The sequence below is a fragment of the Zootoca vivipara genome, chromosome 13, assembly GCF_965207765.1.
Source record: "Zootoca vivipara chromosome 13, rZooViv2.hap1.1, whole genome shotgun sequence".
In the NCBI taxonomy this organism is placed as follows: domain Eukaryota; kingdom Metazoa; phylum Chordata; class Lepidosauria; order Squamata; family Lacertidae; genus Zootoca; species Zootoca vivipara.
The window spans coordinates 23,321,546-23,346,724 of record NC_142596.1 but is presented as its reverse complement, the minus strand read 5'-3'; the positions used below and the strand labels follow the sequence as shown (position 1 = coordinate 23,346,724).

At 45.8% G+C, this 25,179-nt stretch overlaps 1 protein-coding gene across 5 annotated transcripts in view; it reads left to right on the top strand.

Annotated features, from left to right (window-relative positions):
* MCTP2 (multiple C2 and transmembrane domain containing 2) overlaps positions 1-25,179 on the top strand; it is a 124,625-nt gene that overhangs the window by 4,593 nt on the left and 94,853 nt on the right. For 3 of the 5 annotated variants that reach the window (XM_088656588.1, XM_035130470.3, XM_088656589.1), the window contains exons 2-4: positions 20,245-20,761; positions 22,490-22,555; positions 23,785-23,893. In XM_088656588.1, coding sequence (XP_088512714.1) covers positions 20,294-20,761; positions 22,490-22,555; positions 23,785-23,893 — 643 coding nt within the window. In that variant the 5' untranslated portion in view covers positions 20,245-20,293. Of the gene's footprint in view, positions 1-7,711; positions 7,974-20,244; positions 20,762-22,489; positions 22,556-23,784; positions 23,894-25,179 lie in introns of all 5 variants that reach the window. The other 2 variants (XM_088656587.1, XM_088656590.1) reach the window with 2 other exon arrangements.

Here is a 25,179-nt window from a genome sequence, read left to right as displayed (position 1 = left end):
TCATGTTGTTAGTTTAGTTTTGACTCAGTTCTCCAAACTGTTAAGGTCATTTTGAATCCTGATTCTGTCTTCTGTGGCACTAGCTAACCTTCCCATCTTGGTGTCATCTGCAAATTAGATGAGCACCTCCTTAATTTCTTCTTCCAAGTCATTCATAAAGATGCAATGGCACCAGGACAGGACCTTGTGGCATGCCACTTTTCACTTTTCTGCAGTTTGATGAGGAACTATGATGAGCACTCTTTGGGTTTTGTCAGAAAACCAGCTACAATTTCATTTAACCATTACCTTGTCCAGCCCGCATTTTACCAGCTTCTGCACAAGACTTTCATGGGGGACATTGTCAAATTCCTTACTGAAATCAAGATAAACTATGTCCACAGCATTCCCCTGATCCATCAAGCTTGTAGCTTTATCAAAAGAAAAAGAAAAAAGAAAGAATAAGAAAAGAAAAAAAGAAATGAAATTCATCTGGCACAACTGGTTTTTGAGAAATTTGTGCTGGGTCTTAGTAATCATAGCATTCTTTTCTAAGTGCTTACAGACCAACTTTTAAATTATCTGTTATAGGACCTTTCCTGGTATTTCCTGGTATCATCGGTCGGTACTTTCCTGGGTCTTCTTTTTCCCCTTTTTGAAGATGGGGACAACATTTGCCCATCTCCAGCCTGCAGGAACCTTACCTGTTCTCCGAGATTATAGACAGAGGCTCTGAGATTACATCTGCAAGTTACTTTAGTACCTTTGGGTACAACTTATCAGGCCCTGGAGATTTGAATTCATTTAAAGTAGCTAGGTGTTTCCTTACTGCCTCTTTCCCCATCTTGGGCTACAGCTCCCTCTTTGCATCATTTATTCTGTTATCACCAGGTTGGGCACTGCAAAATAGTTGTTGAGCAGTTCTGCCTTCTCTCCATCACCCGATGGCATTTCTCTGTCTTCTCCACGCAGAGAACCTATTACTTGCTTGTTCTTTCTCTTGCTTCAAACATAGCTGAATAAATCTTTTTATTGTTTTTAACCTCTCTTGCAAACCTGAACTCCTTAGCTTTAGTTCACCTGACCTTCTCCTTGCAAGTATTGGCTATTCATTTATACTCTTCCTTTGTGATTTCCCCTTTCTTCTGTTTCTTATGCATGCCCTTCTTAAATGGCGGCTCATCTGTAAGTTCTTTATGCAGCCACATTCATTTCTTTAGATGCCTCCTACTTTTCTTCCCTGTTCTGTGCCTTTGATATTTCACCTTTACAAAACTGCCATCCATTTTGGACTCCCTTCTCTTTGAGTATTTCTGACCCAGTAGTTCCTTAAGCTTTTTGAAATAGGTCATAAAGTCCTGAGTGCATGTCTGACTACACTTAGCTTTCTCTTGCCTTTGTATAATGCAGGGGTTCCCAACAAAATTTTCTCGAGGACCCCTCATTGAGCCGCTATTGTGACAAGGACCCCCATTAATTCCTAATCCTAAAATTAAAAAGACAGGGTACCTGCGCAGTAGCGCACAAATGAAGCCGACGCACGCAAAGCATCTTGGGGAGGTGAGCGTTAGTAGAATGCGTGCGCTGCCTCTTTGCAAAACAGTAGTGTTTGTAAAGCGCCACCTAATGGCATACAGCAGAACTACTGCCTCTATCTAATTCTAGTTTTGCGCTAGACTCTGCTCATGCAGGAAGCGGCCAAAACAAAAAATCTGTTATCATACGAAATATATTTAATATATTTTTTATTCTAATAGCATCTTGCGGACAGGGCCGGTGCTAGGGTTTTTTGCGCCCTAGGTGAGATCACCTTCTGGCGCCCCCCCCCCCCAATTTCCCAGAGTTGTTGACCTTTTTTAGAAAAAATAAAAGTGGAATAAAATAAAAATAAAATAATAAAATATGGGTCCTTACAAAGGAGCCTTTGCCATGGAAATACCCTGTTCATAAGGCTTTGAGCCTAAAGGCTTTTAAGGCCTAAAGAGCATCATTCCCGTTCCCAGTCATTTCGGGGAAAGGGGAGGAACAGAAGCAGGTTGGAACGCCGCAAGCATTTCAGCACACCTAGCCAAAATTCAAAGGGATTCTGAATTCAAAACCATGAAACACTTGTTGAGGGTGGTTCTTTTCATCAACCCAACTCTGACGCTTGCCAACATCACTGGTCAGAGGTCACCAATGGCTGGATATTAGCATGCTTTATTTAGTTATTTTGTTAGATGTCTGTCCTACCCAGGGATGCTGAGAATGGGGGAGAGATTTAAAACACACACACACACACACACACACACACACACAGAGAGAGAGAGAGAGACAGAGAGACAGAGAGAGAGAGAGAGCGAGAGCGAGAGAGCGATAAAAGAAACCAATACTTTGTTCTCTTGTGCACAGTTTTTTCAGACCTGCTGTAAAATGTAACTAGCAGGACTCCTAAGGACCTAAAATGCCATATTAATGAAAGGCAAATTCACTGTAAATTTGTGCAATTTTTTTTTTTTTTTAGAAATTGCTAACAGGGTTCTAGTGGCTATAGAAGGGGGGGGGATTAACTAAAGATAGATAGATATGAATGGGAGACCACCAGGAGTCCCACTTAAAAGTGGAGTCTAGATAAATATCTTTAAAAAATCAGTTTAAGTGTTGAAGAGAAATGTAAGCATTTGAGGAAATGTTAACATTTCATTTTCAGCCGCTGGCCTGTAGAAAACAGTATGCTGGGCTAAATGAGCCTTTGATCTGACCTTGGGGAAGGGTGATAATCAGCTCAGTCACTCAGGGTTTGCTGTTTTGTCCAGGCGCGGTGGCAGCCACGGAGCTCTGCAGGGACGTGGGTGGGAGACGGGGCTCCCCGAGGGGTTTGCGGTCAGTCAGTGCGGAGGCCGCGGCTCCCAGCGCTGCCCCACACACGAAGCCGCCGAAGAAGCGGCTCCGGGCGAGGCGGGCGCCCAGCGACCCGGCCATGACAGCAGATTTTTGCCCTGCTTCAGGGCGGCAGCACAGGTTGGCGAGCTTGGCTTTCGTGCGCTTTTTCTCCCCTCACAAGGCGGAGCAAAGAGAAGCTGAATGAGGCGGAGGCGGAAAGGAGGGAAGAGCCTTTCCGCCTCCGCCTCATTCAGCTTCTCTTTGCTCCGCCTCGTGAGGGGAGGAAAAAGCACGCGAAAGCCAAGCTCGCCAACGGGCACTGCCGCCCTGAAGCAGGGCAAAAACCTGCTATCCTCACTTGTACAAAGCCGTGGGGAGCACTGGGCGGCGGGTGGCGGGCAGGCTGGCCAGCGCCCCTCCATTCTGGCTCCGCCAAGTTGCGGACCCCTCTGGCATAGCTTGTGGACCCCTGGGGGTCCGCGGACCACCTGTTGGGAAACACTGGTATAATGAATCTGAAGAGGATCTGATCACTTCCTCCCAAGGTTTCCAGTACTTTTCACTTCATTGGTCAGTTCCTCCTTGATGGTGAGGACCAGGTCCAAGATAGATAATCCCCTTGTTGCTTCTTCCACCTTCTGGGAAATGAAATTGTCAATGAGGCAATTGAGGACTTTGTTGGAGCTTAACATGGTTAGCAGAGTTTGAGTTCCAGCAGATATCTGGGTAGTTGCAGTCTCACATGACTACAATATCTCTCCTTTTTGGTGATCTGCTCTAGGATGGCATCATTCAAGTCTTCAAGTTTGACTTGGGGCTCTACAGTGTAGAAACTCAGTGGTTTTTATAGAACCTACAGGATTTTTCTGTTTGAGGAGCAGGGCTGTATGGAGAAAACATCTCCTTAGCCTGTTTGACATACTAAATGTCATAAATGTGATGGGGAGGGAGCTTAGTCAAACCATTCAAAATTATAGCAGGCCGGTGTGGAATTGTGCAGTGTTAGAACTGAGGGTTCTTCTGTTTTTCTAAACTAACTCAGTCTATGTACACATTACCCTTAACTCTGACACTAGTGCTCTCCCATTGCTGGTGCTCAAATATGTGTACACATGACTCACACCACAATCCAGATCTATCCTGTAGTTTCTTGAGAAATCCTGCTGTTTGATTCCTCAAACCAGCTTCAATCCACATAGAAAACTTCAGACACATTGCATTTGCAGTTAAGCTGAAATGTGCACATGTGAGACAGTTGTTGCCCATGCTCAAATGGTAACACATACTTAGAATACAGCTTCTATGAGTCTATGTTTCATAAACAGGAATTTGGGGTATGTGTGTACAGGCAATGTACATGAAGTGAAATCCCCACCCCCCCTTGATATATACAGCAGATGTAACTTGAAATGACCTCTCTGTGTTTTAAACCACCATTGTGTACACCATTTGTGCATGTGTCCCCTCCCAGCTCATCCTACAATGCATGCAAGTGTATTATCAGGAGCACATGAAGTTGCCTTCTACTGAATCAGAACTTTGGTCCATCTAGCAGCGTATTGTCTACTCTTTACTGGCAGTAGCTCTCCATGGTTTCTGGTAAGGTTCTCTCACAGCCCTATATGGAGATGCCAGGGATTGAACCTGGGACTTTCTGGCTGTAAGCCATGTGCGCTACCGCTGAGCTACCTCTCTTCCCTTTCAACTGCTGGCAGAACTCACGATTTGCCTGAAGTAAGCCTGCTTGAGCAAGGTTATGCCATTATGGTGCAATCATCTTCTTCCGAGGAAATTCTCCTTAACAGCGCCAAGTATAGAGCGGCACCACTTCTGTCCTCAGGGCACAGTAGGCGGTTGTTTGTCGGTGAGGACATTTGCATTGCTTGAGAAAACTAATTTGGGAGATCAGGTTTCACTGTGCAATCATCACACAGTGGCCTGTTATGCAAACCCGCTCTGATAGATATGATGCCTTCCTACCCTGTAAGTTGAGTACTTTTTCTGAGAAGCATGGACTTTTTTAAAAAAGTAAGAGAAAAACATAAACATGGTGGCTAGTAGGTTTAGGTGATCCGCCTGTGACCTCTCTTTGGCATACAGGAATTTGAAATGTTTAGTCCCAAGTGTGGGAATGAGTGGTTGAGAGAAAGGAAATGTCACATGGACAACACAAAATTTTGCAATGATTAAGTTCCCAGTGTTAAACCTGTTTTCATCCACAGGTTGATGATTCCACTTAGATGATGTACTTAGAAGTGAGACCAACTGAATCCAGCGGGGTTTACTCTTAGTAACTGTGGTTAGGATTGCAGCCCTTGTTATAGCTCCAAGCTACTGTACTTTTCTGTCTATAAGACGCCCCCTATTTTGGGGGACTCAAATTTAAGAAAATAGGGGGCAAATAGCTCAGAGCTGTTGAGCTTCTTTTGCGTAGGATTGCCCGGGTTTGCCCAGAGTTTTACAGCTTTTTGGGGTGGGGTGGGGTGAGTGCCGGAAATCGCTCACCTGCAGCACTGATGATGAACGCCCACTTGACACAGTGACAGCAAATTGCCAACAGACCTTTCCCCAGCAGAAAATCTCTAACCCACCTGAGAAATTGTGTGCGTCCCAAAACAGCTGCCACCAATCATGGCAGCGGCAGCCAATCAACAGCAGTGTTTGCTGCATAAACCAATCATCAACCCAAATAGAGCAGCAGCAGCAGCCAATCCAAAGCAGCCCTTCTAGCAGCCAACAATTGTCATTGACATGCTCCTGCTCACAGCTGCAGACAACCACCTGTCCACCCCATTCACTATCCATGTATAAGACGAGGCATGTTTTTAAACATTATTTTAGAGTAAAAAAAACCTCGTCTTATACATGAAAAAATACGGTATTTGGACTAATTAATTGTCCTGTATAGCAGAAACTGGGTCTCTGTTCACATGTATATATCAGTGTTCTTCTGCCATGGGTTCCCAGATATTTTGGGGCTACAACTCCTGTAATCCCTTATCATTGACTAAACCAGCAGGGAACTGATGGAAGTTGCAGTCCGACAACATTTGGGGGTCCAAAGTTGAAGATCATGATTGCATGACTGTTTGCTTGGACATCTGGCTCTTAAAATTAATGCATAGTCTTCTGGTCCAAATATCGGTGGGGGTGTCTGTTTGGAAGTCCATCATCAGCAAACATGGTTTCTTGTTGATGATCTTGGTTTCCTTCTCTTCCAAAGAGCACTGCCTCCAGGTAGACCCATAAAAAAAAAAACACATTTGTGCATTGTTTGAAGACAAATCCCACAATTTATTCAGGGGTATGTGTGTGCAGCAGCAGGGTAACCTAGTAGGCAATGTACTGCAGGCATCCCCAAACTGTGGCCCTCCAGATGTTTTGGCCTACATCTCCCATGATCCCTAGATAACAGGACCAGTGGTCGGGGAAGATGGGAATTGTAGTCCAAAACATCTGGAGGGCTGAAGTTTGGGGATGCCTGATGTACTGTATATCAAGTGAAATCCCTGCCCGATCCCAATTGTTATGTATTGGTTTAATTTGTGTACATGAGTTTCTCTGCTAGTCCTGTAACTACCTTTCCTGCTCTTGGGTGATTCAAATGGGTGCGGTGACAGTTGCTATTGGTTAACTTGTTAGCACAATTTGGATCCTCACTCTGATAGGTTCCTGCCAAAATCTAAATGTATCCTTTCCCCAACCCCTGCTCCTGAGAGTATAAAAGGAGCTCACCCTTTCCCTCCAGTTCAGTCAAGATTCCTACTGCAATAAAGAAGACTGTTCCTGTTATACTTGACTCCTAGCAGTTCCTTGCTAGTATGCTGAATCACTATTCTGAGCTGACTTCACGAAGAGCTGAAATCACACTCACGACATAACACCAATATGGCTAAAAATGCTATAATCAAATGTTTTCTCAAGGATTTTTTTTTTTAAATCACAAGTTGCTGCAGAAATGTGAAGAACTGAATTTAGGATTGGAAAAAATGAGAAAGAACAGAAATGGACAAATTTATCCTTCCAGACCCACCTCCCAGACCTAACCTGTAACCCGCCCCCCACAAAAAACCCTTTATCTTTTTTTTTATTTCTCCTTTCAGGATGACCAGTGGCAAAGGATAACTGGCCTCCTGTATCTTCAGTGCAGATGTGAGAGAATATTGGAAGGTTCAGCTTACTCCAAAGAGGAGAGAAGCTGCACCCTCTGAAATTCCCCATATGGAATAGAGTCATAGATAATGTAGTCCAACCCTCTGCAATGCAGGTATATTTCACCCCACGTGGGCCTTGAACTCACAACCCTGAGATTCAGAGTCTCAAGCTCTACTGACTGAGCTCAAGATGGAAGTAAAGGAGCTCTGTGCTTGGGATGTGTTTCTTTCACTATCTTTGAAAATACAAACCTTAAACAAAACTCCGATAGAAACGGGTGGGTGGTGGTGGCCGCAGGAGAAACACTTTAGCTTGGAAGTGACTCGCCCACTGAAGATCTGTGCTCTGAATGCTGCCAGATAGTTAAAGCAACTCAATATTGACGTCTCTAAATGTTAAGTGGGATGTTGTTTGCATTTCAAGGGCAAGCTGGGAAATTCCACCTTAAACAAATGGTTGTTTGTTTTGGCCAGGGAAGTTAATTTCATAGCCTACCTGATTTAAGCCTCTTGATCATCTGGAGGTAATAATCAGGCTGTGGGTGTGTTTTGCTTTGCTTTGATTGCATGGCTTGGTGGGGTTATAATGCTCCCTGACCCCCTGGCCACATTGAGAGGATTGGCAGTGCCTTACAGACTAGTGCACTCCTCTATTTCACAGTTCAAACTGCACATGTAGATTTCCCTACTCTGTGCTTGTTTTGGTTTGTTTTTAGAGCTACCGGTAATTACAGCACAGCGCTGCCGGTGCACGGGTGTATCTGTCAGCTGTGGCTTGCTTCAAACAACACTTTGCAAATGACACATTTAACTATTGTGGCTTGGAGCGAACAGAGACTGGGAAAAACGTGCAGGCGTAACGACACACCATGAATTAGTTGCAGAAATGAAAGTGAACATTTGCGTGAAAAGTAGGAGGGACAGGTTTGTGTGAGCATCCTAATGAACGCGGCCCGCTTGCTGCTGCCCACTTTTAAAGTAAGTTATTTATTTATTTCACAAAATTTATATACCGCTTGATTGTTAAAAACCCCGAAAACTGTTTACAAAAAGATAAAACACTAAAATGGAGAGAAGAAACCACAACCATACTTTAAAACATACAGAAGTTGAAATACTAAAGCAGATGATAATTCCTTCAACTTTCTAATAAGCTGGGTAGGCTTGCCTAACCAGGAATATTTTAGGTGCAGTTCTGGCATACATAATTTTTTTTTTGTCTTTTGGAATCTCACTACCTACTATCCCTAAAAGAAAAGCTTCTGTTTTTTGTTGAAAGCTATCTTAAACATTTTCTTCAATTTGTTATACCGGTATATACTGTGGCAAGGCTTTCCTGGTTCAGGAATGGCTGCATCTGTCGAACCAATCGCAGTTGGTGAAAGACATTTCCAGCCCCTGAGGTTAGTTGAGCCTCCAGTGACAGAACTGGATCCAGAAGCGCCCCCAAACTGGGAAGCTTCAGAGGGAGTGCAACCGTATCCAGGGTAGGCAAGTGACCACTTTCTTGGACATGGGAGCTACTCATCCACAGTGCCTCCATCTTTCCAGGATTCAAACTCAGCTTGTTTTTCCTCACCCACTTCACCACTGTATCTAGGCAATGGCCCAGGGACTGGGCAGCCTCTCCTCATTCTGCATGGCAAGCATGTGTTCTACCACAGAGCCACAGTCTTTCCTCCTGCTCATAACTGGTGAATTAGACTCCCTAACTGATGAGTTAAAGCGAAGTTTAGTTGACCAAGTAAGGCCATTGCCCTTTAATTGTGCTTCAATTTCTGCTCCCTTTGTCCAAGAAAGCTGGCCCCCTCTGCCTCCGGGCCATGGGTTTCTCAGCTAGACCAGTCCTGGAGACCTTGGCAGGCAACGTGACTGGTTGCATAAGCCTGCTTGCTCTGGAAATGCTTTGAATTGCCACAACAATTGAGAATCAGCAAGAGGAAGCAGGATTTCCCCACCCCATCTTGATCGTTGGCAAAAGGAGAAGGTTGAATTGTGCTTAAAAACACCTCTGAGCATGTGGCGGCCTGCTGTTGTGCCTTTCAGAATCGGGAGAGTTGATGGGTGCAGCGAAGGGTTGCAAGCAGAAGTAATTGAGCAACTGATTCCTTCAGACAAGGAACCAGGTTGCAAAGAGTGGGATTCCCTTTACGGGCATACCATTGCTTTTCAGACATTTTCGGTGTAGCAGCCTGCTGACTTAGGGACATAGGAACTGAGGAACATAGGAAGCTGCCTTATCAGGACACTGGACTGTCTAGCTCAGTATTGTGCACACTTACTGCCAGCAGCCCCTCCAGGGTTTCAGATGGGAATCTCTCTCAGCCATACCTGGAGATGCCACATATTGAAGCTGGGACCACCTGCATTTCAGAACAGATGCTCTACCACAGAGCTGTGTCCCTTCCTTAATAATAATAACACTGAGCTCATTGGCAAATCCAGAAGAGCAGGGTCTTTTAATTGACAGTCACAGCCAGATTCCCTCACCGCCACAGTCCTTCTACCGTGTTTCCCCTTTTTTAAGACACCGTCTTATAACTTTTTTCCCTCAAAAAAACACACAGTGGCTTATTTTCAGGGGGTGTCTTTTTTTTAAAAAAAAAGTGCTGGTACAACTGGGACCCACTGGCTCAGGATGCTCGGTGCTCTCTTCTGCACATTGCTGGGCGCGTTGTTGGCGCTGCCAGTTCCGAGCGCCTGCAGGGTGGGGTGGGGGTGGCAGTGCTTTAAACCCCCAACCCTGTAGAAAGCAATGGAAGTTATGGACTGTAACAATCCTTAAGAGGCGCAGGTCTTAAAAAACCCCTGGTATCACCCTTGAAGCACAGCCTTCCAAAGTCAGGGGGGAATAGGTCTGTTTAGACAAAGGAAAGGATCGGGGGTGATTCTGTGCCCTGGGACCCACAGAACTACTTTAAAAATCCCAACCTGGGGGGGGGGTCAAATAGTGAAGCCCCATAGCCCTGTAGCAACAGAAGGCACATTCTGAAGCACCCGAGCTGTTCGGTTCCATAAAAAATCCAGGAATTGTAAAATTAACAACAATAATGGGGGGGCACTCTATCCAAAGAGTTAAGAAGGAATGGGAAAGTGTTGAGTTATATATGGAAAAATATGGAAAGGAAAGTTAGTTAAAGATAAAAAATAAATAATTATCGCAAGGGGAAAAATAACATCATAAAGGGTAATAATATTAAATATAAAATAGACAACACAACAGAAAAAGCAAGTATATGACTAAATGAGATCGCACAGGAGTGAGGGAAGTGGGGAGAGAGGGAGGGGGGTAAGGAATGGAAGGAGGCAATGGTTGGAGGAGGGTATAGGGGGATGAATTAAAGGAAAATTAAGACTGAGAAGCGCATGGTTTTTGTTTTTTAAAGATGCAAAGGCTTGCAATCAGCCAAAGTATAGAGCCCAACTTCTAGGAGACTGCGATCTACTTGCGGATTTATAAACTGGAGGTGATCTACCCCCGTTATATTGGTGTTCAGGTCAGAGTTGTTTTTAGAGAGAGGAAATATCCCATTTTTGAGGTTAAAGTAAAAGTTCCTGACCTTTTTTTTATAATGAGGAAATGCTGCTAAAACTCCGTTCTTCATTCCACGAAGGGGAGAGGGGGCGGGGCCGGGTGCTCAAAGACAAAAGAAATGGAAAAGGAGATAGCGATCAAATCCAGCCTCGCATTCATGCAGCCGTCGGGAGAGGCAGGGGCTGCAGCCGAGTGCTGCTTCACAAACAAACGGGGGAAAGTGCTTAGAACCCAGAGAATCCAGCTGAAAAACACGAAGCAGCAACAGCAATTGCACACACACCATCCCAAGCCAGCACAGTAACCAAGTCCCAAAAGCAAGAAAGGACTCAGCAAACACTGCTGCGGCCGGCGTTGCTGCTGCTGACTCGGGGAGCTCAGTGATCTCTTCCGCACAGCGCCTATCACTATGGCTTATTTTCGGGGTACGGTTTATATTTCTCAAATGCTTAGAAATGCTGCTATGGCTTATTTTATGACTACGCCTTAAAAAGGGGGAAACACGGTAAGGTAATACAAACTTTTGAGATTCTATAATAATCTTATAATTCCACAATCATAATCAAATGCATTGCGGCAATTGATGCAGCCCTCCATGGGCTGCCTTTCAGATAGATCTATTTTCGGTGCACATACATGTGATTTGGAGTGACAGAAGTTGTGCTTTCCTTGAAGTTCCATTGCAAGTAACCTAACTTGTGCACTATTCTCTTGAAACTGAAGCATATTGGGTCTTTCTCTCCCCCCTCATGTATTTAAGTGATTAGCTTTGGAGCACACAGATAACTCTTCAGAGTGACCCTAGGAGCCAATCCACAGTGGCTGACTGATTATTCATTCTGACTCCAAAGGGTGAGAAGACATCTTTTCTGTGGCTAAAAAGCTCCCCTTCCATGCTGATCGAGTTGCTCTAGGATGCTGGAGACAGCGACCTTGCTGTGACGCTGCTGCAGAAATAGTAATGAGCCTTTAACCCCTTGCAACCTTGGACCCCTTTCTCTCTGATACAGAATCAGATCTTTGGCCCACCTGATACAGTACTGTCTGTGCTGACTGGCAGTGACTTTCTAGCAGCTAATACCCACACAGAGATGCCAGGGATTGAGCATCTGACCTTTTGGTGTTCAAAGCATGTGCTCTGTGACTTTGGGATCACCCAGACTTTCTTTTGTGTTGCATTTCTAGGTACAGGTCCAAGCTTTAAAGCTCCATTTCTGAGCAATTATTATGTTTTGTCCCAGCACTTTCCCAGTGAAAACCCATGTTTAATGTTGAATTGGAGCAAACTGCAATCGGTTTTCTTTGGATTGCTGTTTGCACTGATTCAGCAGTAAGACGTGGGTTTCCCCAAGGGAAAGTGCTGTACCAAAAGAAAGAAAGAAGGAAAGAAAGAAAGAAAGAAAAACACTCATACAGTGTTAGAAACTCAGATATATAAAGGTAAAAGGTAAAGGACCCCTGGACAGTAAGTCCAGTCGCGAACGACTCTGGGGTTGCGGCGCTCATCTCACTTTACTGGCTGGGAGAGCTGACGTTTGTCCACAGACAGTTTTTCCGGGTCATGTGGCCAGCATGACTAAGCTGCTTCTGGCGAAACCAGAGCAGCACACAGAAATGCCGTTTACCTTCCTGCCAGAGTGGTACCTATTTATCTACTTGCACTTTGACGTGCTTTCGAACTGCTAGGTGGGCAGGAGCTGGGACCGAACAATGGGAGCTCACCCTGTCACAGGGATTCGAACCTCCAACCTCCCGATTGGCAAGCCCTAGGCTCAGTGGTTTAGACCTCAGCGCCACCCTTCAGATATATAAACTAGCTGCCAAATGGCTTCTTAAACCAGACTTGCAGTTGCCAAAAAGGAATGACTAGCTGCCATTTTGGGGCCAGATGGCTCGAAAGTTGTTTTTCTCGATATGACATTTGGTTCCTGAAATTCTGAAAACCTGAGATCTGATACATGCAATGCAGGCACCCTGAAAATACCATTGCACACACCCTAATTTCCAAGTGGCCAGAGAACCCAGGCATTCTAGTGCTTACCCAGGGGTTCAGTTTCCCTGGAATGAAGGTCAATGGAAAATGTAGTGTCTTTTGGATATATGGCTTTGTTGGCATCTGCAACCTGAGTGTAGGATGAAGGGGCTCACACCATATCTTGCCTTGCCACTCAATTCTCAGGGCCATAGCTTTGGATCCTATACAGATCAAGTTGGGCCTCTGAGTCTCCAGCTTCCAGCATCTCTCTCTCACACACAAAGCCCCACTTGGCTTATTGCTCTCTCTTCTAGGATGATGTGACATCCAGCGAGGTGAGGGTGGGGAAAAGGTCATTTGTTTCTATGGCAACTGGGAAACCCCATTGGAAATGTAAATGGCAGCAGTTAAGAGGCTAGCTCAGGCCATTATCTCACAAAGAAACTAATTTGACTAGTTCAGTAGCTTTTCTCCCATAGAGTCTAACCTCACATACACAAGATCACAGGTTTGAAAGGTATCATCCAGACTCGCCCCCAAAACTTTGGCAATACATGGTTTGAAGTAGGCATATGCGTATTTTGTCCATCTGTTGTTGCCTGAAACGGGATGAGATTGGCAGGCTATATATTTACCCCCAAACTAGATGTCATTTCATATCTAATATTAAAGCAGCACACATTTGGCAAGAAATACTGTAGTTTTTTCTTTCCTTTTCATGAAATAACTGTTTTGTAGAGAGGAAAGTGTTAAAATATTTTAATTCTTAAGCTTACAAAGGCATCTTAGGATCCTACCCCCCCTGCAGGATACGGTATATGCCTCCGCCTTCCAGCTCATGGCTGAAGGCTAGCTAAACAGGAGAAGAGTAACTTGTTTTTCCACAGTGACTGGATCTTAAAAGGAAATGGATTTCCTGTTTAAATTACTACTTAGAGAGCGAAAGCAAAGCCTCACAAATCATTTGTGGCCACGGTGTGAAGATCATTAGGAAGACGGAATGGAACTGTTGTGGCGAACTTAACATCTTCTGATAGTTGAGGGCTCCTTTCTTTCTGGGGGGGGGGGAAGGTAATGCATTCATTTTCTCACATGGTAAGGCCCGGTCTCCGTGGGAGAGCACACACTTTGCGTGTAAAAGATCCCATGTTCAAAATCTGGCATCTCCAGGTGTGGTCGGATGTTTCCAGACCCCTGTCTGAAAATCTAGAAGGCCACTTACTGGTCAGTGTATACAGTATTGAGCTAGAGATAGCTTGGCTTGATATTAGATAGTTTCCTATATTGCTATTTTGCCCAGCTGAACTGGGGACAGACCATAGCTCAGTGGTTGAGCATCTGTCTTGGGTGTAAAAGGTTCTAGGTTCAACCCCCAGGAACTCCAGGTAGGGTTGGAAATTCCTTCTGCATGATTGTCTGATCTGGACACATCTCCTCTGGTTGTAGATGGCTTGGGCTCACAGAAGCTTTCATTGAGTTAATAGATCCCATTGCATGGTTTGAGAATGTCTAGCTAACTACCGTATGTGCCGCCTCATCAGATTACGGTGTTTTGTTTTGTTTTAGCCTTCCCTTCCTTAAAGTTTTTGCAGCTGGTTATAATGACATATATTTCTGTTGATGCTCTAAATGTCTCTTTGGCACGAGGGATTGGGCACTGTGGTCCTCCAAATGTTCCTGGGCTACAGCTCCTCACCAGCCCAGCCATCATGGGCCTTCATCAGGGATTATGAAACTTGTGTGCCAAGACCCCATGACGACGGTTGCCATTTTTCAAAAGTTGTTGACCTTTTTTACGCAATTTCCGCTCAGACACTGCTTCTGACTACAGTATTCTGTCTATACCTGGGAATTTCCGGACATATGGCAACCCTACCCATGACCTCACAGTTCTCTTAAGGGTAAATAACCAGACAAGACAACAACATATGGTTTTCTGGGTTCAAATAGGCCACACATTTTATTGGTTACAGATGTGAGCATAGGCATTGGGTGAAGCCAGATTATATCAGATTATATCACTCCAGCCGGTCTGCTGGGAATTCATCTCAGTGTAAACCACCATTAGGGGGAGCCCTATGACCTACCTCAAATAGGTGTACCCCCTGAGGGGTCCCTGTTGGAGGAGTGCTATGGCCCTAGGCATCAGACAGAAGCCACTCCCCCTGGATCCCTTTAACAGGATACCATTAACCAGGGAGGGGCAGGTAGAGGCTACAACCTCTCCTTTAGCCAATACACAGGCTTACCCAATGCCTAATAATAATAATAATTTAATAATAATAATTTATTATTTATACCCCGCCCATCTGGCTGGGTTTCCCCAGCCACTCTGGGCGGCTTCCAACAGAAAAATAAAATAAAATAATCAATTAAACATTAAAAGCCTCCCTAAGCAGGGCTGCCTTCAGATGTCTTCTAAAAGTCTGGTAGTTGTTTTTCTCTTTGACATTTGATGGGAGGGCGTTCCACAGGGCGGGTGCTACTACCGAGAAGGCCCTCTGCCTAGTTCCCTGTAATTTGGCTTCTCGCAAAGAGGGAACCGCCAGAAGGCCCTTGGTGCTGGACCTCAGTGTCCGGGCAGAACGATGGGGGTGGAGACGCTCCTTCGGGTATACTGGACCGAGGCCGTTTAGGGCTTTAAAGGTCAGCACCAACACTTTGAACTGTGCTCGGAAACGTACTGGGAGCCAATGTAGATCTTTCAGGACCGGTGGTTTGTGGTCTCGGCGGCTACTCCCAGTCACCAGTCTAGCTGCCGCATTCTGGATTAGTTGTTGTTTCTGGGTCACCTTCAAAGGTAGCCCCACGTAGAGCGCATTGCAGTAGTCCAAGCGAGAGATAACCAGAGCATGCACCACTCTGGTGAGACAGTCTGCAGGCAGGTAGGGTCTCAACCTGCGTACCAGGTGGAGCTGATAGACAGCTGCCCTGGACACAGAATTGACCTGTGCCTCCATGGACAGCTGTGAGTCCAGAATGACTCCCAGGCTGCACACCTGGTCCTTCAGGGGCACAGTTACCCCATTCAGGACCAGGGAGTCCTCCACACCTGCCTGCCTCCTGTCCCCCACAAACAGTACCTCTGTCTTGTCAGGATTCAATCTCAATATGTTAGCCACCATCCATCCTCCAACCGCCTCCAGGCACTCACACAGGACCTTCACCGCTGTGAGGGACAGAAGCTACAGGCAGGTCCTTCCCATCTTAAGTACCAGCTCGTCGCCCAGCGCAAGTACTAGTGGGGAGGGAGATAGCTCCAGTGGCGACTCAGGAAGTGGTGACCGAGGCTCAGGCAAGGTAGCGGAGCCCATGCCTAGTGTGGGAAGGGAAGTGGGAGGCAAGGGAAGAAGGCCGATCCCGCCGACCCCGGAATTGCGCAGGAAATGACGGGGGCGGAGATTCAGTATCCCAAGACTACTTTGCTGGAAGAAAACGCACGAACCTCCATTCAGAGGTTCTTACCCCTAACTGACAACATGTACATAGCACTGCTCTGCACTGTAAATAATCAGCACTAAATAAAAGCATGAAAAGACAACGCTTTGAGGAGTCGTTACTCTAGAGTAGCCGCTACCGCACCTGTGACAACCGCCTTCACTGGTTCTGATTTGAAAGAGAGGTAGAGCTGGGTATCATCCGCATACTGATGAACACCCAGCCCAAACCCCCTGATGAGCTCTCCCAGCGGCTGCATGTAGATGTTAAAAAGCATGGGGGAGAGGACAGAGCCCTGAGGCGTGAGAGCCCAGGGGTCCGAACACTCATCCCCCACCACCACTTTCTGAACACGGCCCAGAAGGAAGGAGCGGAACCACTGTATGACAGTGCCCCCAGCTCCCAACCCCTCTAGACGGTCCAGAAGGATGTTGTGGTCGATGGTGTCAAAAGCCGCTGAGAGATCCAGCAGAACTAGGAAAGAGCTCTCACCTTTGTCCCTAGCCCACCGGAGATCATCAACCAGTGCGACCAAGGCAGTTTCAGTCCCATGATGAGGCCTGAATCCCGACTGGAAGGGATCCAAATGGTCCGCTTCTTCCAGGCGTGCCTGGAGTTGTTCAGCAACCACCCGCTCATTCATCTTGCCCAAGAATGGAAGATTTGAGACTGGGCGATAGTTGGCCATATTGGCCGCATCTAAAGATGGTTTTTTAAGAAGTGGTTTAATAACCGCCTCTTTCAGCGGGTCTGGAAAGGCTCCCTCATGGAGAGAAGCATTCACCAACCCACGAAGCCCATCGCCCAGCCCTTCCCGGCTCGCTTTTATGAGCCAGGATGGGCAAGGATCAAGGAGACAGGTGGTTGGTTTCACTCGTCCAAGCATCCTGTCCACATCCTCGGAGGTAACAGATTGGAAATGATCCCATGCAACGGGACTAGACGGGGCTCTAGCACTCTCCCGCCCCAGCCCTGCTCCCACGGTGGAGTCTACCTCTTCCCGAATCTGAGCGACTTTATCTGCAAAAAACTTTGCAAAATTGTTGCAGGAGATCATGCGGCCCGTACTGGGCCCCGATGGAGCAGGTGGTTCCACTAAATTGCGCACCACCTGAAAAAGTCTCCTGCTGCTGTTTTCTGCAGATGCAATAGAGGCGGTGAAGAAAGTCTTCTTCGCCGTCGCTACCGCCACTTGGTAGACTTGACGTTGAGCTCTAACCCGTGTCCGGTCAGATTCAGAATGAGTTCTCCACCACCGGCGCTCTAGCCGTCTCAACGATTGTTTCATTGCCCTCAGATCCGTGGAAATCCATGGGGCTGTCCGGGCTCCATGCAATCGGAGAGGGCGCTTTGGAGCCAAACAGTCAATAGCCCTGGTTAACTCCACATTCCAGTGGGCCACCAGGGAATCGGCTGAAAGGCCATCAACATGGGAAAAAACATCCCCTACCACTCTCTGGAAACCATTTGGATCCATTAAGTGGCGGGGGCGGACCATCCAAATAGGCCCCACCTCCCTGCAGAGGGGAAGGGTTGCGGAGGAGTCCAGTTGCACCAGGTAGTGATCTGACCATGGCACTTCTTTAGTTTCGCTTTTACTTAATGTCAGATCACCAACATCCATAGAGGTAAACCCCAGGTCCAAGGTATGTCCACGGCTATGAGTTGGACCCAACTTATTCAGGGACAGCCCCATGGAGGCCATGCTTTCCACGAAGTCCCAAGCAGCCCCTTGTAAGGTCTTGTCGGCATGGATATTAAAATCCCCTACGACAACCAAACTAGGTGTCTCCAGGAGAACGTCCGCCACAACCTGAAGCAGCTCGTACAGGGAATCCTTGGTGCAGCGGGGAGGTCAGTACACCAGAAGGAATCCTGTACTGCCCCTATTGCCCAACTTCCAGAACATACACTCAGAGAACTGGGTCTTCCCAATAGGACGCCTGGTGCAAACTAATGACTTCCTAAAAATCACTGCAACCCCCCCTCCCCGCCCACAAGGCCTGGGTTGCTGTGCGTAAGAGAAACCTGGTGGACAAGCAGTAGCTAAAACAGGCCCATCTGCTTCATCCACCCAAGTCTCTGTTACACATGCCAGGTCAAGTCCTCCATCCACGATCAAGTCATGGATGGCAGTTGTCTTGTGAATCATTGACCTGGCAATTGCACAGCAGCACCTTCAGGTCGTGTGGGTATCCCTTGCTGATTCCAGTATCCATCCGGCATAGCTGCCAAGTTATCCCTTTTTTTAAGGGAAATTCCCTTATGCTGAATAGGCTTCCTCGCGAGAAAAGGGAAAACTTGGCAGCTATGCCATCCGGTCAGGACCAGACCTGGAGGCAGGGATAGTCTTCAAACGACGACTAAGCCTGCCTCCTCGGTAATGACATGGTCTGATCTTAGCATAACTCCTCCTCCTACCCATGATCACTGAGATCGGTTGTCCCAGTGCATCCCCCACTGTGGAACCTGCCCCAGCCATTTTGTTGGCTGGGACCCACTCCCAGGCAGCCCTGACCCCTCCCCTTAAAATCAAATTAAAACATATACAAAAAACAAACAAAACAATAAAACAATAAAAACCAAAAACAGTAAAAGTTACAAACACATCAAAATTAAACGACTAAGCAGCAGCAGCAGCAATGTCCTGAGGCCTCCTCGGAGCCTTATGAGCCGTGGTGGAGGCCCAAGATGGAGAATGGGCTTCAGGGGGGAGCGGTCCTCCCCAGTACTCACAGGCAGAGCAGCAGCAGCCACTAACCACCGGTCGAGCCAAAACTGACACCACCAAATCCTTCACACCTACAACCAACCCTTGACACCATCCACAATGTTATTTAACCAAAATTCACTGTCCAATTCAGACAGGTGTACCCCAGCGTTGCGTTAGAAGGCCCCCTGGTGAAAGGTTGCCGTTTAGGAGTTGCACCTTTTGTGGAACTGCACGGTTGGCCTTCTTTTTTTTCCCCCCTCTCTTGATGCCTGCCGGGTCGGGGATCTCACGCCGATATCGCCTTTCCAGCTGATGGGACCAAACAATGGTTATGCTTGGATGCAAGGCTAGGAGTCTTTCAAAGTCCTCTTTACAGTGGAACCTCAGTTTATGAACACCTCGGTTTACGAATTTTTGGTTTACGAACGCCGCGGACCCATCTGGAACAGATTAATTCACTTTCCATTACTTTCAATGGGAAAGTTCGCTTCAGTTTATGAACACTTCAGTTTATGAACAGACTTCCACAACCAATTACACCCATGCTTCGGGTTAAGTACGCTTCGGGTTGAGTACTCCACGGACCCGTCTGGAATGGATTAATCCACTTTCCATTACTTTCAATGGGAAAGTTCGCTTCAGTTTATGAACAGACTTCTGGAACCAATTGTGTTCATAAACCGAGGTACCACTGTAATGCTCCATGTGAGGTCAATGCCTTTCCTTAGACCCAGGTCATTTTCTCCAAGCTGGATGAAAGAAAGGGGTTCCAATACTTCACAATTGCACAGTGCACTGAGTTTGGGGACTGCACCAGTAAATCAGTCATGGAACTTGTGGTAGTGTACATGACCTTTCACTAGGGTTGCCAGACTCAATAGAGGACAGGACTTCTGTGCCTTTAATTGCCCTGCTCTCTTTTGAGTCTGGAAACCTTAAAGAGAAACTAGCAGACCCATTGCTTGGAAATTAAACAAAGGGTCTGCTGGTTTCTCTTTAAGGTTTCCAGACTCAAAAGAGAGCAGGACAATTAAAGGCACAGAAGTCCTGTCCTCTATTGAGTCTGGCAACCCTACCTTTCACAGCTGGCCTTACATCAAGGCTTTGACCAAATGCAGACCTGTGGAACACCTTCAGCCTATGCTCTTGGCTGTGTACTGCTGTGTATAATCACTATAAGGCTTTCACCTTGGAGTTAATACTTTTTGGTGATTCATCAATAAACACCCAAAGAGAGTCTAGTTGCCTTTCCTACAGCACAATGCCTGGTAGCATCTTCTTCTTTTTTAACAGCTTTTGAGAACTCCCATCATGTCAAATCTGGGAAATAATCAAAATAGCTCACCCTCTGGTTATTTTTATCCTCATGATAGATTTATGTAGGATTAAAAATTCTCTTTCCTTTATTTCCTTCCTGATTGCCTGTGAGATTATTTTGTTCCTACACTGGGAGGAATTAGTAATGCAACCTGTTTTGACTGAGAATCTGTTCAGGTCTGAGACAGTCCAACCTACGATTCAAGTCTCTGTAATGCTACAGCTCACTTCATTTCTCCTTATGCTCTGTCCCTCTTCACACCACCCTTAGGAGTCGATGGAAAGGCATTAAGACTGGGTGTTGAAAATCCAGTTTAATCATGGAACTGGAGAAGTCTTCTGTCTGGGGATCATTCAAACAAAAAACGAGAAGGTTACAGAACTTCAGCATCAAAAGGACTAAGAAAAGCTCTTCTAAACTAGTGGAGACCAGGAAAAGGCATCCGTTAGACCGACGTATTAGTACCTCAGTACCGGACATGTTGGACATGGAGACAGTTGTCGAAGAAGGAATGAATTGTTCACGTTCCAAGGCTCTGTCCACTTACTTCCCCAGTGCTTTTTCTGCAACGGAAATGTTCCTTCAGGAGAGCAGCAGCTGTTCCTCAAAACAGACTGGGGAGACGTGGCAGTGGAACCAGCAGGAGACTGTGCGCTTGGAAATTGGAGTTGAGGAACCCGTTGCTTGTGGACCACAGTTGGATGTGAAACGGAAATCCAGTGAAGATCTCTTTGAATTATTGAAAAGAAGCAGTTTTGGCAGTGACCTTGCAGAAGATGTTCTTGAGGTAATGTGTCTGGGGGTTGACCAATGTCAGTGGGCTGGTTTAGACCTGATGCTAGAGGAAAGGGGGACTTTTTGCCCTGTGTGCTACATTCCCTCAAGATTGTGTAGAGAAGGTCAGTTGGTGAGCCACCAAAGGGGATTAAAGCATTTATATGCTATAAATATACATATAATATAGTATAATATATATTATTAATATAAATAATAATATATTAATATAAACATACATATTAGTACTGTACAACAAGCATATTACTAGGGGTGGGGAAGAAAGTAAATTCAGTTTGCATTTAAAAATGAATTTATCTACTGTAATTCACACTTTCTAAAACAGTATGCAAACTGAAACACAGCAGTCATTTGAAATTCATCCTTTTCCAAAATTTGCAATGCAATTTGCCAACCAAGTAATGTATCAAAAAATTGCATATACTGGGATTATGTCACCACAAAAATGCATGTGTTGATGAAAATAACATATAAAATTGCATTATTTTTAGGGGAAATCGTATGCAAAAATGTGTGTGTTAAATATCCCACTAACATGCTGATGAAATTTCATGAGGGTTCTCTCATTACAAACTGACATGGAAGTGTGGAGAAATGAACTTAAAAATGGAAAGATTAGAAAGCAAAACTGACATAGTCACTCATCCTTACACATTACATGGTCAACAAATCCCCTTCCAATCCCCGACATTTCCCCTCCAAATCCTCGTATTGGTAGGGGAAATGTCACCATTCTTTGAACCTAGGATTTTGGGGCTCCTTTAGTTGGAAAGAATGCGCCACCAGAGCACTGGCCCAGATCTGACACCAGCTGCCTGGTGATCCAGTTTGTGGGATGGAGTGTTTGGTTGCCCTTCCCCTTTACCTTGTGGAAGTGTGAGATAGTTCATAGGCCTGTATACACAATTGCCCGGTGGTTATCCATTCACCCTACAAACAGCAGCAACAACAGTAAATGCAGAAGGCCCTGGGTTCAATCCCTGACACCTCCAGGTAGGCCTGGGATTATCTCCTGTTTGAAACCCCCAAAAGACACTGCTAGTCAGTGTGGACAACAGATGAACCAATAGTCCAATAAGGCAGGCTCTAATGCTCCCGTTTACTTCAACCCTTCATTCAGAATCATGAGGACTGGAACCTTGGGAAAGTGCCGCAGCTTAGTGGTGGAGTATTTGGTTTGCACAGAGAAGGGTCTCAGGCTTAAACCTCAGTATCTCCAGGGAGGGGTTGGGATGTCCTTCACTTGAAACCCTGGAGAGCTGCTGCTAATCAGTGTAGACCAGGCATCCCCAAACTGCGGCCCTCCAGATGTTTTGGCCTACAACTCCCATGATCCCTAGCTAACAGGACCAGTGTTCAGGGATGATGGGAACTGTGGTCCAAAACATCTGGAGGGCCGCAGTTTGGGGATGCCTGGTGTAGACCATACTGAGATATCTAGACCAAGTAATGTGGCTTGCATGATTATGCAGTTTGCACCATAGTGTGTATGGGCTCAGAGCACCAGGCTTGACACATTATGTATGTGAATGATGAGGGAAAGCATGTGACTTGGTCTGCCGTCCAGCAACATTCCTCAACTTTCTCAAAGATAAGCCCTCCCCTCTTGCACCTTTCGCTTTTCTTTCTTTTTTTGCACTGGAATGGAACTTCGTCGCTGAAGGATTGAGCAACAATACAATGCAATGTCAATACAACCTCTGTTCTATTCTTTTCATAGCGTTCGTATGGGGGAAGTTCTATCCTTGACTCCTCCAGCTCTTCTCAGCTGTTTGAGGAGCAGTCGGTGAGTGATACATTTATTTATTTTTTTAAAAAAGAATGCCAGCCTGTAAGCTGCAAATACCAGGTGCAGATCCTCTGAAGCTTGTGTTAATAGAAATCACTTTTGTGGAATTTGGCAATGGGCATTGCATAACAGCAAGGAATGTGGAAGAATTGTGGTGCAGTTAATAGTTCTCAAGGCAGGTGGAGGTGGGTTGGGTTCACCTCAACCTAATGGGAAAGGCTATGGCTCAGTTCCAGAGCATCTGATTTGCATGTAGAAGATCTGATTCAATTCTGGCATCTCTAGGTAGGGCTAGAAAAGTCCCCTGTCTGAAATCTTGGAGAAAAATAATATTGAGCTGGATGGACTTTGACTCGGTATGTTCCTTGTGTTCTCCCTTCTGTAAGACTGGATCCCTGTGTTACTCTCATGTTGCCTCCTGCACAGAAGTAACCTTGTCTTCAGCACTAGTCCCCAATGGTGTGGTGACTTGCTCTGTAATCTGCTTTGGATGCACTGTGACCTAACAGAAAGGTGGGGAACATTTTTTCAGCCCAGGGGTTACATGTCCTTCCAGAGGACACACACGGGCAGGTAAAAGTAGGTGGAGCAATAAACATGACCCTTACCTTAGTTGGTTATACAGTCTTCCAGGTTAGGCTGAGAGGTGGTGGTTGGCCTAAGACAGGGTTCCTCAACCTCGGGCCTCTAGATGTTTTTGGCCTACAACTCGCATGCTCTGGCGAACCAGAGCAACGCATGGAAACACTGTTTACCTTCCTGCCAGAGTGGTACCTATTTATCTACTTGCACTTTGATGTGCTTTCAAACTGCTAGGTTGGCAGGAGCAGGGACCGAGCAACGGGAGCTCACCCCGTCGTGGGGATTCGAACCACCGACCTTCTGATCGGCAAGCCCTAGGCTCTGTGGTTTAGACCACAGCGCCACCCGCGTCTCTTGTCATGAGCAATAGCATTGTGAATAAGAAAATGATCCCAAGGGAACAAGAAAAAGAGCCTGAAGACAGAGTGATAGCAAATAAAATTGCCTGAGCACACAAGTGATGGCCTTGGATGACGACCTTAATGCCTAGGCAAGACACATTGTGTTATCTCTACTTTTAGTGGTCTTTCATCTGGTCCAAGCTTTTAGATTCCTAGAATTGTGATAGGGTGGATCTGTGTTTAGTACCGGTATATGAGAAGTGAAACTGATGTATACCTTTCCCTTTGAAACTTTCCCCACAGATGCTTGAGGAAGGAAGCCATGGTTTGAGCAAATTGCCCACCACATTTGCATATCTGTTAACAATACATCTGAAGGAAGGCAGAAACCTGGTCATCAGGGATCGCTGTGGTGAGTCAGTCTCTTGCTATATGTACAGTGCTCCTTCTCCCTCCTCCTCCTCCTCCTCCTCCTCCTCCTCCTCCTCCTCCTCCTCCTCCTCTTCCCTCCTCCTCCTCCTCTTCTGTACAGATAATTAGAGTGGTGCTTTAGCGGAGAGGGTAATTTTGCAACTTGCTGTGCACCTGAGGGTTGGGTCTTATCCACATGTTATGATTTCTTGTGCACATGATGGGATTTTGCACGGAAATTCTTTCTTTGTATCAATTATTCCATCACTGGCCATGAAGTACTTTTTCTGCTTTCTAACTTCATAGTTTCAAGCCTTTCTTTGCTGCCACAAGAGCTACAAAATTGCTGCTGAAACAAAACAAAACAGAAGGGGAACAGTTCTCAAAATCTCAATGCTTCTGCCCAGTACTAAATTTTGCATTCATGGAGTAGTCACATGAAGTTGTCAGAGAGTGAGCTGGGATAATGGCTGAAAACTATTGAGGGAACCTGGGGCCCTCCAGCTGTGGTTGAGGCAGGATCTACGTTTGTAAGGAAATACTAAGCTTTTACTTTGCAAAATCTACTTTATATGTGACAGTATCCACAGGACACAAAATCTGTGTCTGTTTTGGTGGTGCCCTCTTGTGGATGTTTTTCCATGCTGCAGGAAAGACTTGCAATGCTTTAAGCGTTGCAAGACAGCAGTGAAAAGACTGTTCACCTGCAAATCTGTATGCACATATTTGCACAATTCTTGTGAAGGAATTTCAGCTGTTTCATAAACTGGCAAAGTGTGCTCTGTATGTGGCAATTTCTGTCGGGAAAATGTATTTATATATTTATCTTAAAGCCTTTCCAAACCCCTTAATGTTTTTAAAATATGTACAGTATACAAACCAGTATCCAGTGTAGCCTAAAATCAACAAAACAGTATAAAGACATAAAAACAAATGAAACAGATCTAGGGAATTCATGCATATAAATCAGGGTCGAATTTTATGGTAAACAGGGAAAGCCTGGACAAAAAGGATAAGTCTTTTCAAGATGTGTGAAGCAACTAATGGGGTGACGGCAGTAAATGTATGTTTTCTGATCACCACCCTGTGATATTCTGTAGAGTGTGGCACCACAAGTAGAATTTCTCCAGGTGATCTAAGTCAGGGGTCAGCAAACTTTTTCAGCAGGGGGCTGGTCCACTGTCCCTCAAACCTTGTGGGGGGCTGGACTATATTCTGAAAAAAAATGAACGAATTCCTACGCCCCACAAATAACCCAGAGATGCATTTTAAATAAAAGGACACATT